We start from the raw sequence: 13532 nt of genomic DNA, 5'->3' as shown, positions 1-13532 counted from the left end.
TGTCAACCAAGATACTCTTATTGGAGATAAAAATGTTTTAATGTTTGAAACACTTCTTGAACTCGGTTTAAAGAAAAAATTAAGTGTATTTTGTATTTTGTATAAAAGTTTTCATCTTAGAGTAATGATTGTGTTTAACCCTAAAGGGAGTCTGGTTGTGGGGAAGGAAGAATGTACATTGTTATGTTTTGGTGAGAAAGTAGAGTCAATCTTTTCTCTCTTTTATATGAAAACAATAGAAATCCAAGACTTTGAATACTAATAAAAGTAAAAACCATTACAAAATGAGTATCTACTATTTCAAAACCCTTTTTATGTTATATTTATTAACCCGGAATAATTTCTCATCATTCAAACATAACTGAAATAGTTCTTGTCTAAACATATTATTTATCAGATAATTAAACGTATACCAATGTTCCCCCCCCCCCACCCCCACCTACCACCACAGTACACCTAACATGAATGTACTGTAATTGATTTATATACTAAGATATGTATCATATATTCATGATTTGTGCAAGGGTGTAAATTCCTTAAAAAAGATCACCTGCTAAAATATAAAAAAAATTACCACTTAAAATTATAGAATTTTCAAAAATAGTTGTTTAAACTTGGAAATGATTTTAAAGGTATAAACTCCCCTGTTCTCACCTAATTACAGGGATATTATTAATCTGATCTGCATCTAAAGGGGAGGGGAGGGGGGAAGTACAATTCGACACTTTGTGACACCAAATTGTACGCTTGGTTTAAAAAATTGAGATAAAAGGCTGAAATTTTGCATACAGCCTCTAATTGTGGTCATCTTCAAAGTTTACGAAGAAATTTTGATATCGAAGGTCATTCACCTCCATTTACTCGGGTAATAAGGGAAAATACCATTATCGCACCTTAAGTAAAAAAAACATTAGTACAACTTATCAATATTTTATGCAAGAATAATTCTATATAAATCTTTATTTTCTTTTTTTAGTGAGGAAGCATTTAAGCTTATGGAGAGAGATAGTAAAAATCAATCAATCATCGTCTCTGGTAAGAAATACAAATAACCCTTATAAATTTAAATCTGGAACATTTGAAAAATATTTTAATGGTCGATAACAACCAAAAGAAAGCTAAAGAGTTAAAAACGAGCTTAATTTTTATCCGAGGATTGTGTAACTGTTTTCCACAGGTCTTTTTTCTCTCCAGTGGAACTGGGTTAGTTTTTGTGGGGTATCGCGGTGTAATTTACTTTACAAATACATCGAATTGGAATAAGAATATTAATTCTTGATTTAAATATCATTTTTGGGAAAACAAGTACCAATTTTGTTCATTTTAAGTTTAATAATTTAATTTGATCCCTAGAATACCTAATCATATATCTGAAGAGAACCTTGTTTAAAATTTCTTATTTAATAGGTGAATCTGGTGCCGGTAAAACGGTTTCTGCGAAGTATAGTATGCGATACTTCGCTACAGTCGGGGGTACAGGAGATACTGAAACACAGGTATAGTTGTGGTACAGGATATACTGAAAAACAGGTATAGTTGGGGTACAGGAGATACTGAAACACAGGTATAAATGGGGTACAGGAGATACTGAAACACAGGTATAGTTAGGGGTACAGGAGATACTGAAACACAGGTATAGTTGGGGTACAGGAGATACTTAAACACAGGTATAGTTGGGGTACTGGAGATTTTGAAACACAGGTAAAGATAAGGGTATAGGAGATACTGAAACACAGGTATAGTTGGGTTACAGGAGATACTGAAACACAGGTATAGTTGGGGTACAGGAGATACTGAAACAAAGGTATAGTTGGGGTACAGGAAATACTGAAACACAGGTATAGTTGGGGTACATGAGATACTGAAACACAGGTATAGTTGGGGTACAGGGGATACTGAAACACTGGTATAGTTGGGGTACAGGAAATACTGAAACACAGGTATAGTTGGGGTACAGGAGATACTGAAACACAGGTATAGTTGGGGTACAGGGGATACTGAAACACAGGTAGAGTTGGGGTACAGGAGATACTGAAACACAGGTATAGTTGGGGTACAGGAAATACTGAAACACAGGTATAGTTGGGGTACAGGACATGCTGAAACACTGAAACACGGGTATAGTTGGTGTACAGGGGATACTGAAACACAGGTATAGTTGGGGTACAGGNTGTTTTAAATCATATTTAAGAAGAAGCTGTAGACGTGAAGTCAATTGACTCTTCATTTTGCCAGTTGTTTGCACAATTCACAATGTTACCCTTAAAAGAATTATTAATGTTTTAAATTTTAAAAATTTGTTATTTTTTTAATATAAGTAGTAATTAGAGTCTTTGCCACAAACTTTCTTATCCCAGATCTTTGATATTATAATAATGATTTCTGATAGAACAGATAATTTGAGTTTTGAAATATTAAGGATTTACTAAACAGGTTGCAAAAATAGAAATCAGACAATTTTAGTTTGTGGTAAGAACTTAAGTCCTTTTTTCTATGGTGGTTTTCCCGTAAAAAATGACTGGCGGTTTATTTAATTACAATGACAGCTATTTAGCAAATTGAATTTTTAATTTATTTAGTTAAAGTAAAAAGTAAATTCAAATGAGCGAAGATTATCTCTTTTTAAAACTAATTTTTAATTTAATACACAGATTATATGCTCAGTAGTTCAATCAGCAAAGCACTATGCACATGCTTTTCATAGAGAAAAATGTCGTCTTCTGAATGATATTCCTGAATGCGTTCCTAGAGTCTTGATGACGTGGTTGGCTAAAGAGATGTATTCTAAATTTCTAAGAATTTATGTTTTAGGAAATGCGAAAACTACGAGAAATGACAACTCCAGTAGATTTGGAAAATATATTGAGATTGATTTCTCCAAGAGTTATCAGATTATAGGGGCTAACATGCGTACTTATCTTCTAGAGAAGTCCAGAGTGGTTTTTCAGGTTATTAAACTTTAGATCAATACCATTACATATCACTCACCTCAACTCAAACATTTTGATTTAAGAAAAACGGAAAGGACTCCTAAAGTGGAATATACTGTTAGAGCTTTCGGATCTTGATACTTATGCTTATGTGGAGATTTGATTTCTAGGACCTTTCCTTGATAGAGTGGCATGTCTGATTCACAATAATGGTACCCTTCAAAGCCTTGTCTGATTAATGAACGAGCTATCCATGATTTCTCTTCAAACGAAATGTTAAGTTTCAATTGTGGATTGCTCTTTTGAAGTGACTTGGGGATTTCTTGCTACTAAAATAATGGAGGAAATTGTGAGAATTGTGTTAGAAAACTTCTTCCCCATTATTGATCAGATAAAGGTTGAAATATCTTTATATATCGGTTAAATTGAATTTACACTCATCTCTTCACTGAGTTAGTCCAATTAGAACTTTAAAGCCTATTCCATTAGAGGATAAGGGGTTTCTACCATTATTATTATTATTATTATGCTCCAGTTCTCTTTAAATGGAATGTCAATTGAACTTACAATAACACTCCCTTTAAATAGTTTTTGTTTGTTAAAGGCTGCAGAGGAGAGGAACTACCACGTGTTCTACCAGATGTGTGCTGCCAGGGAGGAGAAGGAGTTGGAGGGATTAGCTCTAGATCATCAGGATACATTCTTATATACAAACCAGGTATACTGGAGTATACACTCATATATACAAACCAGGTATACTGGAGTATACATTCTTATATACAAACCAGGTATACTGGAGTATACATTCTTATATACAAACCAGGTATACTGGAGTATACATTCTTATATACAAACCAGGTTTACTGGAGTATACATTCATATATACAAACCAGGTATACTGGAGTATACATTCATATATATACCGGGTATACATTCTTATATACAAACCAGGTATACTGGAGTTACATTCATATATACAAACCAGGTATACTGGAGTATACATTCATATATACAAATTTAATTTTTTCATTTTATTTGTTAAATAAGAGAATAAAGTTTATTAAATTTCCCGCATTCTAAATAAAACAATTTCCGGATTTCTTGTTAATTCTATATTGGAAGAAGAAAATAATATTAAAATTTTGGTTTATCGATGCTATAATGATTTCAAATTATAAAAGAACAGTTTTTTTGTTTTCTATTTTGTTTATATTTTACCTTATCAAAAAATCTTGTTTTTTTTTACGTACGTAAGTGTGTACCTGCATGAAAATTGACATTGATATGAATTCTAGTAATTGTCTCAAAACCAAGATATGTTCCGAAAATGCGACATGAGCTGAAATGCGATAATTGTTTTAAAATAGGGATATGTTCGAAAAGGAAAACCAATATCATCAAAAACTAATTCTCATACCTTATTTATATTTTAAAGTTGACATTTCTTGTTTCAATAATTAGTTTAGGCCATTTTTAAGAAATACGTGGTGCAGTTTTGTTTAACTCGGCTTGGATTTAAAGATATATACGCTTGAAAAAAATAACAGATTTGGCCCATTTCTAACAGTGACATGGGCCAAGTGTTATTTTTGGAACTAATTTCCCCTGTAATTTAAGGGGGATAATCCGGATATTCCGAATGTGGATGATTTAAAGGAGTTTCGAAAAACTCATGAATCTTTTAAACTTCTTGGCTTCTCTGAAACTGACACGACCAATATTTACAGGTAAATTACTCTTATCATTTATAAAATTACGTTTACATTCCCTTTAAGTCTTACATTGAGTTTTGATCAATCAAATTCGAAAACATTCAAGAAAAAAACTTTATTTCTCAAAACAAAAATTTAAGTGACAATTTCCTTATCAGTGAATGGCAAATCAAGTTTCTGATTTTGATTTTTCGAAAAAAAGAAAAAAGGTTTTTTTTCAATGGCTCTTCAGGTTTCAACTGAATAGCGTATATTTATAACTTTAGAATAAACTAAGAAAAGAAGAAAGGAACTAGAGGATTTAAAGTACTTTTCCATAAAAATGAGATCAGAACTGAAAATTGCGAGTTTTCTTACTATAATTTTGCAATTTTTCTGTGATTCTGTGATTCAATCTTCATAGAATTTAAAATGTCATAGAAATAATATTTACAAATTTTTGCTCTCCTGAACTTTTGATTTTGAGAGAAAAAAGGTTCGCGGATTTTTTTTTGCGCCAAAGGAGTACCCCCAAAAAAATAAATTAAAAACTTCCAAAAAATATTGATAAAACACCATACAGAAGATTTGCACAAAAAAGTACAACTTTGCACAGAACTGAAAATTGGGAATTTTCTTATTACAATTTTGCAATTTTTCTGTGATTCTTTGATTCAATCTTTATAGAATTTTAAAATTTGATGGAAATAATATATTTACACATTTTTACTTTTCTGAACTTTTGATTTTGAGAGAAAAAAGGTTTGCGGGGTTTTTTGCGCCAAAGGAGTACCTCCTAAAAAAATAAAAAAAAGGATCCGAATCCGTTAATTTGAATGACGTATACAGGATTCGGATCCGTTTATTTACATGACGGATCCAATATACGGATCTGTTTATTAACAAGTCGGATCCAGGGCCCGGATCTGTTAACATACAGGTCGGATCAAGGATAGGGATCTATTTAATTACAGGACGGATCCAGGATCCGGATCCGAATCCACATCAAAGTGAAATGGAATAAATGTTTGAATTAAAAATCGAAACATTGACTATCCTATCAGTTTTTAATGGAGTTAACAATAAAAAAATTTTACATGAAATGTTTATTAAAGATTTAAAAAGTACTTCACATAATATCAAATTCTTGGAAAGAAAAGTTTATAAATGCAGATTTTTATTGCGCAATAAATTCATATTGATTTTTGTGCAAAATGATAATTTTTTGAATATATTATGTCAATATTACGCATTAGACTTAATACATACAACGCGTGGATGATATTTTGGAAATCCTTTGTTGAGTTTTGGAGTGCGGAAAAAAATTATTTTGATTCTCTCACATCAAAAATTTTATAACATTATCTTGCTTTCTCATAGTTTCTGGATATTTCTTTAGCGTTTTGGTTGATTGATTGGAATTTGGAAAAAAGTTGGACAAATTATAAGCTATGAATTTGACTACCTGGCTTAATCACCCAAATAAACCCCCCACCCCCCTTAAATATCAAACGATACATATGCTGAAGAAATGTTCCAAAAATACTATAACTGAAAAACTTTTGCAATATTTTGTGCAAAAGATGGCAAATTCGAATAAATATTTTTCCTTCCTTGTCCTAAGAAAGCAAAACAAAAACTAAATTTCAATAAAACAGATGTACAAAATGTGTCCGTTATATTGTGTACTGCACAAGTCAGTTTTGGCTATGTATACTGTTACCTTTCAGGGCTTCCACAATTTTTGATTTCTTTATGAACAGGGTCAGATCAAACATTTTCTTAAAAAATATAACTTAAATTTTTAGGAAAAGGGAGGAAAAAAATAACAACAATTATATATTTTCTAGAAAAAAATTTACCTCCCCCCCTTCCATGAATTAAAAAAAAACAAGGAAAGGAATATTTGGGGAGAAATTAAAAAAATAAATGTATTATTTACCCAAGGGTTTATCATTGAATCCTTGGGGTTTAAATTTTCATTGATTCTAATTTTTCTGAGAGTAAATGACATTTCTTTGTAAAAAATCACTTATTATTTTTATTATTTATTGTTATTATTTTATTATTTTTAAAAGGGGCGTGATTACATGAAAATTGTTGCATACCAAAAAACCAGCTTTTTATAAAGGAATGGATTTTTTTGGAAAAATTCTTTAGGTTGTGTTCCCGATTTTCTTTGATAAAATTGATAATGTTAGTTATTTTAGTTTCGTTCATTTTTTAATGTGTGAATTAAAATTGATGTAGATTGTAAATATTTGATCGATTGTGTTGTTGTATGAAAATTTTTAATTGTTCAAAAATTAGAAATCTCAATTGACTAGTAGTTATAATTATAATTATTTACTGTTTTAATTGAGATGCTACTAAAGTCCCATGTTTAATTTGGACATCCTGTTATTTGTTGTATTTTGACTTGTGGCAGAAAGATTAAAACTATTTTTTTCCCCGTTAATTTCTGATTTTTTTCTTTTTTTTGTCTATTTTGCTGTCGGGTTGAATTGTGCTAGGTCCAGAAGGATAAGACATGTTTAATAGATTAGCTTGACTCTGTTTTTTTTAAGGATCCTAGCAGGAATACTTCATCTTGGTAATATTGGTATCCAACCTGGAGGAGGTAGAGGGGATAATGAATCCAGTCTAATAAAGGTAAACTAGAACTTTATAATTAGTTCTAATACCCTTTAGGTCGTTTTTTAACACTTTTCCTTTATTTAAGGAGATAAACCTCAATTTAATAAATAGTTTGCTGGATATTGGGAAATCACTGAACTAAGTGATATTCCAAACTAAAGTTTTACCCGACCATATGCTATGAAGAATGTTTAAAAACACCTTTGGTTTTTTCATATTCTGAAAAAAGATTTTGTCTAGAACTAGCATTTAGATTTTTAGAAATCCCTGTAGGGCCCTGTATGAGATAATTTCATTTAAACTTTGTTGTGTAGTTTTGACTGAAAAAATGCGTTTGACTCATAAGTTTTCGAGAGATTATTAGGAAACCCGAAACCATCTAGATTACCTAATAATCTCATGAAAACTTGTCAGACGTCTTTTTTCAGTCTAAACTACACAACAAAGTTTAAATGGAATTATAAATCGGGCATTGCCATCTTTGCAAGGAGGGTCACTTGAAATTATGCTTACAGTGTCTTTAAAGGATTGTTTATTGAATTGAGCCTTGTGTAGAGTATTAATCACTTGCCAAATATACATTTAGAGATAAAGGGCTCGACAGGGATTTGTAAAATTGCGTGATAGTAGTTCTAGACAAAGTCTTCTTTCAGAATCTAAGAAAAACCTCAATTGTCTCTGCTTTTAAAACCCACTTCATAGATGAGGTGAATTGGGACTCTTTATTTTGTAACACATTTTTTTATTTAGTCTGATGATGTTGGGTTGGTTGAGATGAGTCGTCTGCTTGATATAGAACAGGAACAGATGAGACAGTGGCTCTGCCATCGAAAGGAAAAGATTAATATCAGTTATTGTAGACGCCATGTTTTCATGCAAAATTCTTAGACGTCATGTTTTATGCGACATTTTCTACCGCCTTTTTATCTTAATTTTTAGGCGCCATGTTTTTCAACATTTTATATTGGTTCATTCTGGAAAAAAATTCTTTAAAATGTATCCTCATTTTCTTGCCATTAAGTTTTTTCTTTTTTAACAAGTATTTTTAATCTCTCATATTTGCTGGCGGAATTTCTTTTATCAAAGTTAAATTAGTTTTCAAGCTGTCCTCAACAATTAGGATAAAAACTTGAGGATAAGTTTAATCCCACTAATCTGATTGTACTTTTTAACTATTCCCTGACCTTGCTTCGGTCCTTTTGTTTAGCCCAGTATTTTTTTTAAATTTACTTTCTTTACTACCCCTACCTTAGAGATGCCTTTAATTGTTACTTATGACGAGCGTAATTCATGGTAATTGCTACTTATTTATTATTGGGGATGTTTGATATTCAAAGGGTCTGATAGAATTTGTCATATTGCTATTGGCATATCGTTAGTGCTGTCTTTTTAAGATTCAAGGTTTTTTCTTCGAAAGACTCCGCAAGGATTGATAATAAGTATTTTTCAAGTTATTTTCTCTGAAGGGTTTCTCTCATTATACAAAGCAAAATTTTGAGTCACAATTTCAAGTAACCCTACATATAAATTTCAAGTAACCCTACATTTAAATTTCAAGTAACCCTACATATAAATTTCAAGTAACACTACATTTAAATTTCAAGTAACCCTACATTTAAATTTCAAGTAACCCTACATTTAAATTTCAAGTAACCCTACATTTAAATTTCAACCATACATTTAAATTTCAAGTAACCCTACATTTAAATTTCAAGATTTAGTGGATTTTTTTTTATTTGGTAAACACGACTTGACACGCCTGATAATGTAGCCTCCATTCAAATTCAGTAAAATGCAACATTCGACTCGGATCGTAAAAAAATCAATTTAATTCCAAACAAATCATTCATATATTACAAACAGTAGCCATCGACAATTTTTCTACGCATTGGTATATAGTTACATTTTATAATATTTTTTACTTGTTTCATATCCGATATACTTTAACGACGATTTTTTGTGACGATGGAGTCTATTCCACGTCTCCAGAAGCATCGTATCGAAAGCAAAGACACCTAGCGGCCAAATAAACATCCTTTAAAGTATATTGTATATGAAACGAGTAAAAAATATTATGAAATATCAACTTTATATGAATGCGTCGAAAATTATCGATGATTACATGTGTACTATACGAATGATTTGTTTGGAATTAAATTGATTGCTTTTACGATCCGAGTCGAATGTTTTAACTTTCTGAAGTTGTAATAATGTATGGACTTGGAAGACAAGTTCCTCGGTATGAGTAACATTTTTTTTCTCATAGACGCAACAGATAGAAGGAAGATTACCACCATCGATAATTTTTCGACGCAAGCCTAAACCTCCTTTCATTTTTCGCGAACACTCCCTTTAACAAGATTATATTCAGTCAAAATATTTACAGAGTTTCAGGTTTTCTGGAAAATAAACGATTTAAAAAAAACAGATGTATGTTAAGCTAAAAAGTGGGAGAACAGGATATTGGTTGTTTATATTCAAATATGACGAATCAGAACTGCTCAGATTAAAAAAAAATTGAAAATAAGATTTCACAGTCCTGGCCTTCAGGCCCTGCCTAGGGAAATTTAGGCCTTTTATCCAACGATGATATATAATCTTAAATGAATTCAGATTGTTTCTAGAAATGAGTCTTTCACTAAGCCAATGGGACAAACACAGGTAAAGGAGTTGCGTCTTTGCTACAAACTCAAATTGTTAAATCCTATATTGTTGCAACCTGATTTGTTGTTTGTGGCAATGACTTAATTCCTTTGTTCATTTAACTAGAAATCTGTGGAATAAATTCAAATTTTCTTCTTCCTTTCACTCACTTCAGACAAGTCAATAAGTATTATATAATTGTATTTATAACAGCTTATATAGTATCTCTGAAACTTAGGACCTTTGTGTTGTGGATTTCGGGATCAACCATTGATCTTCATGTTGTGCAGAATTTCTCTTCAATAGCCCGTGATGATTTTTCCCTGCATGCAAAGATATATAAAATGAAGGGATCAAGCAAATATTCTTGTTCTTTAAAGTAGTCACCATGGATATCGAGATTGCGCGATTTTGTACTTCAGGCACTTTTCTAGTAACAGTTTTGTTACAGATTGCAAAATCTTTAGTAAACTTCACTGCTTTCAGGTTCTTATACTGTATTTACACAATTTATCAGTGTCAGAAAGTTATGTAATGACGGAACGAAGCCTAAACTTATTAGGAGTTGGTCGCGACCAATTTTTATGATATCTAATGTCCCTGTCTCGAGAAATTGATATAAAACTCATAGATAAAACAGTATGCAATATTTTCCACAGCAGGCTCTATTGTGTACAGGAACTTACTGTACACGACCATTCAGCAGACATCTGTATTGAGGGATATTTAAGGATCCCCTTTGGATACGAAATGCAAATTCTTCTAAAATGGACTAAATTTGTAAATTTAATGTTGCATGTTAAAAGTAGCCCAGTATTAGTATATATTATATATATATATAATATATATGAAAGGTATATTCAGCAAATACTGAACAAATCTGAAAATTAGGATAACCCAGATTTGCTTAAACATAAAAGGTACGCTCCTATTATAGGTTGAATATATTACTTATTCATTTTTAAAAGATATTATTGATAATATAATTGTTATGTCTGTATCACGTGACCAGAATTTCCACCAATGGCCGTTCAGGTATCTGGTCACAAGGGTCCGTCGACTAGATTAAGTATATATGAGTTTTTGTGTAACTTTGACACAATATTGGTAGCGATAAACTCCTATAATGTTTAGGCTTCATCCTATACCCCCCTTTAATTTTTCCTTTACAGTCCCTTTAATGGAGTTCTATTATAGGCACAACAGTCCCGTGATGCTCTGGCAAAGTGTATCTATTCAAACCTCTTCGATTGGATAGGAAATTGTTGTTCAACAAATAGAAAATTATAATTGGGGTTTGATTCCCTTAGCTGGAAACTTTTGAATGGATCAAGTAATTTTAACTGTTTCTATTCTCGCTGGGAGTTAAGCGATCTTCGAGGATTTGACCACAGAGGTATATTGGTTTATCTCTTCTCAATAAGGTATCGAGTAAGAGATAAACCAACACTTTCTGAAAATAACTGGTTTCTAATTGAATACTGAGTATCAAATCTAGTTAAGAAAAAAAATATTTTGATAAACATCACAATGTACACAATATCAGTATTTAACTAAGCTAAAAGGGCACTTCGTGGTTACCTCTATTTATTAACTTGCTTTTTTGTCGCTGATCTCGGCATGCCTTTTTTTGCGTACATCTTAAAAAAATTGTCAAATTTCGCGGATTTTTTAAATTTCAAGAATGAAATTTTTTGTTTTCGCCATTAGTGTTTGGTTTATGAAAAAAACTTGAAATCATTGATAGAATAATACATTTTTGGTTGCTAGTATTATTTCTTTTCTTAATACCATTGATCGAATAAAAAGTTTTTGGTTAACAGTATAATTTAATTTCATAAAACCATTGATAGAATAGTAAGCTTTGTTTGCTAATATTATTTGTTTTTATAAAACAATTGATCGAATAGTAAGTTGGATGACAGTATTATTTAATTTCTTAAAACCAATAAATTGAATAACAATGGTTTATAGTCCATCAGATCAACAAGGCCTTGCGCACTTCACAGAAGATAAACAAGTTTATTGGTAACACTTCTCTCATTTTTAACAGNAGAAAATTCTTCTGGGACTGAATTAAAACCGCCTACCGCCGTGCCGGTTCAAATTAGAATGACCCATTCAAATCCTTTCTTAATCTATAACCTTGAATTAAGGGGTAGTTAGCAACGTAGCTCAAATACATAAAATCGGTCCTGATATCGTTTTCTTGGTTGATTTGAAAGAGGAGGGTTTTTCTTCAGCATTTATGATTAATAATAAATTTGCCCGATCACTTCTAATCTTATCAGGTGTGCTGGATATTTACGGATTCGAAACATTTGAGATAAATAGTTTCGAGCAGTTCTGTATCAACTACGCCAACGAGAAACTACAGCAGCAGTTCAACCTTCATGTGTTCAAGCTGGAGCAGGAGGAGTACGTCAAGGAAGGAATAGAATGGAAAATGATAGATTTCTACGATAATCAGCCCTGCATAGACCTTATCGAGAGTAAACTTGGTATTTTAGATTTACTGGATGAAGAATGCAGGGTAATTTTTTATTTAAATTCATTTTTAAAACTATTTAAAATTTCATTACGGGGATGCAATGAGGATGCTATAAATATAGGCTACTCTCAAGATATTTTATGACCCAACTAGGTCTTGGGAAGAATATGCAATGTAATATTCCTTCCTATATTAATTGCATCAGAATTGCGTCGTGACTTTCAGATATATTAATTATATTTATATTAAAAAATAGATTTTGCATATGAATTCTTGCTTTTTGCAACCCGCTGTTCACGGTTGCATTGCAAATATCAGGGATTCGATAGCTTGTCATAATTTTGGTTAAAAGTAGGAACACTTTCTCTTCCACTTCATAAAGAATATTTTTATTTGAATAACATTTATTGAGAGAAAAGATAGTTAGTTTATTTTGAAATATTATAAATTTCTGTAATTCTAGCATTTTCTTGATATAATTTTAAAATATTTAAAATATTTGAAAACATTTAAAAATATTTGAAAATATTTGAAAATATTGAGCTAATTTCTCCCAAAGTTTATCAATTTATTTTTACGGATATAAAGTTTTAACAAGCTAAACTTTATTTTCATAAAATGTCTACTTTTAAGATTTGTTATTATAGCATCATTACAGGGAGATGAAAGGGAGACAATCACTATATCTTAAAAGCTAAACTGAAAATAAGCTTAAAAGCTAAAATTAAATTTAAATTCTTCGGTACTACTGAAATTAATGTACAAAATTTATCAGGAATTTGCTAATTACTCCTTTCAAACTAAAACTAGTAACGATAGCGTTGCTTTCTTGAGATTTAAATGCCTTAAGAGGTGGCAAGGAAAAACCAAAGGCCAAAGGGTTGCAACATTTCCAAGTCGACCTGGTTTTAAAATTGGATACATAATATTCAAAGTTTTATGGATTTCTGGGAAATACTGTGATACCAGAAAACTCTGAAATAGGAAGACGACCTAAGTAATTCTTACCTGTTTTTGATGTTTTTACAAGGAAAATAGTTTTACTAGACACTTATTAATTAACTTATTATGTGCAATGGGTCTGTTTTTATAGCACTATTAATGTGGTCCATGCTTACTGGACTTTTTTAAAGTCATAAT

The 13532-nt window shown here is 31.2% G+C and overlaps 1 protein-coding gene across 1 annotated transcript in view; it reads left to right on the top strand.

Moving 5' to 3' along the window:
* LOC111715138 (unconventional myosin-Va) overlaps positions 1-13532 on the top strand; it is a gene marked incomplete at its 5' end in the record, with an annotated part of 75301 nt that overhangs the window by 5799 nt on the left and 55970 nt on the right. Inside the window, 11 exon segments of the mRNA XM_023490405.1 lie at positions 977-1035; positions 1408-1496; positions 2778-2948; positions 3535-3648; positions 4548-4657; positions 7189-7273; positions 8009-8092; positions 9872-9919; positions 11099-11159; positions 11876-11929; positions 12193-12434. Coding sequence (XP_023346173.1) covers positions 977-1035; positions 1408-1496; positions 2778-2948; positions 3535-3648; positions 4548-4657; positions 7189-7273; positions 8009-8092; positions 9872-9919; positions 11099-11159; positions 11876-11929; positions 12193-12434 — 1117 coding nt within the window.

The sequence above is a fragment of the Eurytemora carolleeae genome, unplaced genomic scaffold (assembly GCF_000591075.1).
Source record: "Eurytemora carolleeae unplaced genomic scaffold, Eaff_2.0 scaffold1233, whole genome shotgun sequence".
Lineage (NCBI taxonomy): Eukaryota > Metazoa > Arthropoda > Copepoda > Calanoida > Temoridae > Eurytemora > Eurytemora carolleeae.
Note: the sequence above shows the minus strand (reverse complement) of the source record. Positions and strands in the feature narration are given on the sequence as shown.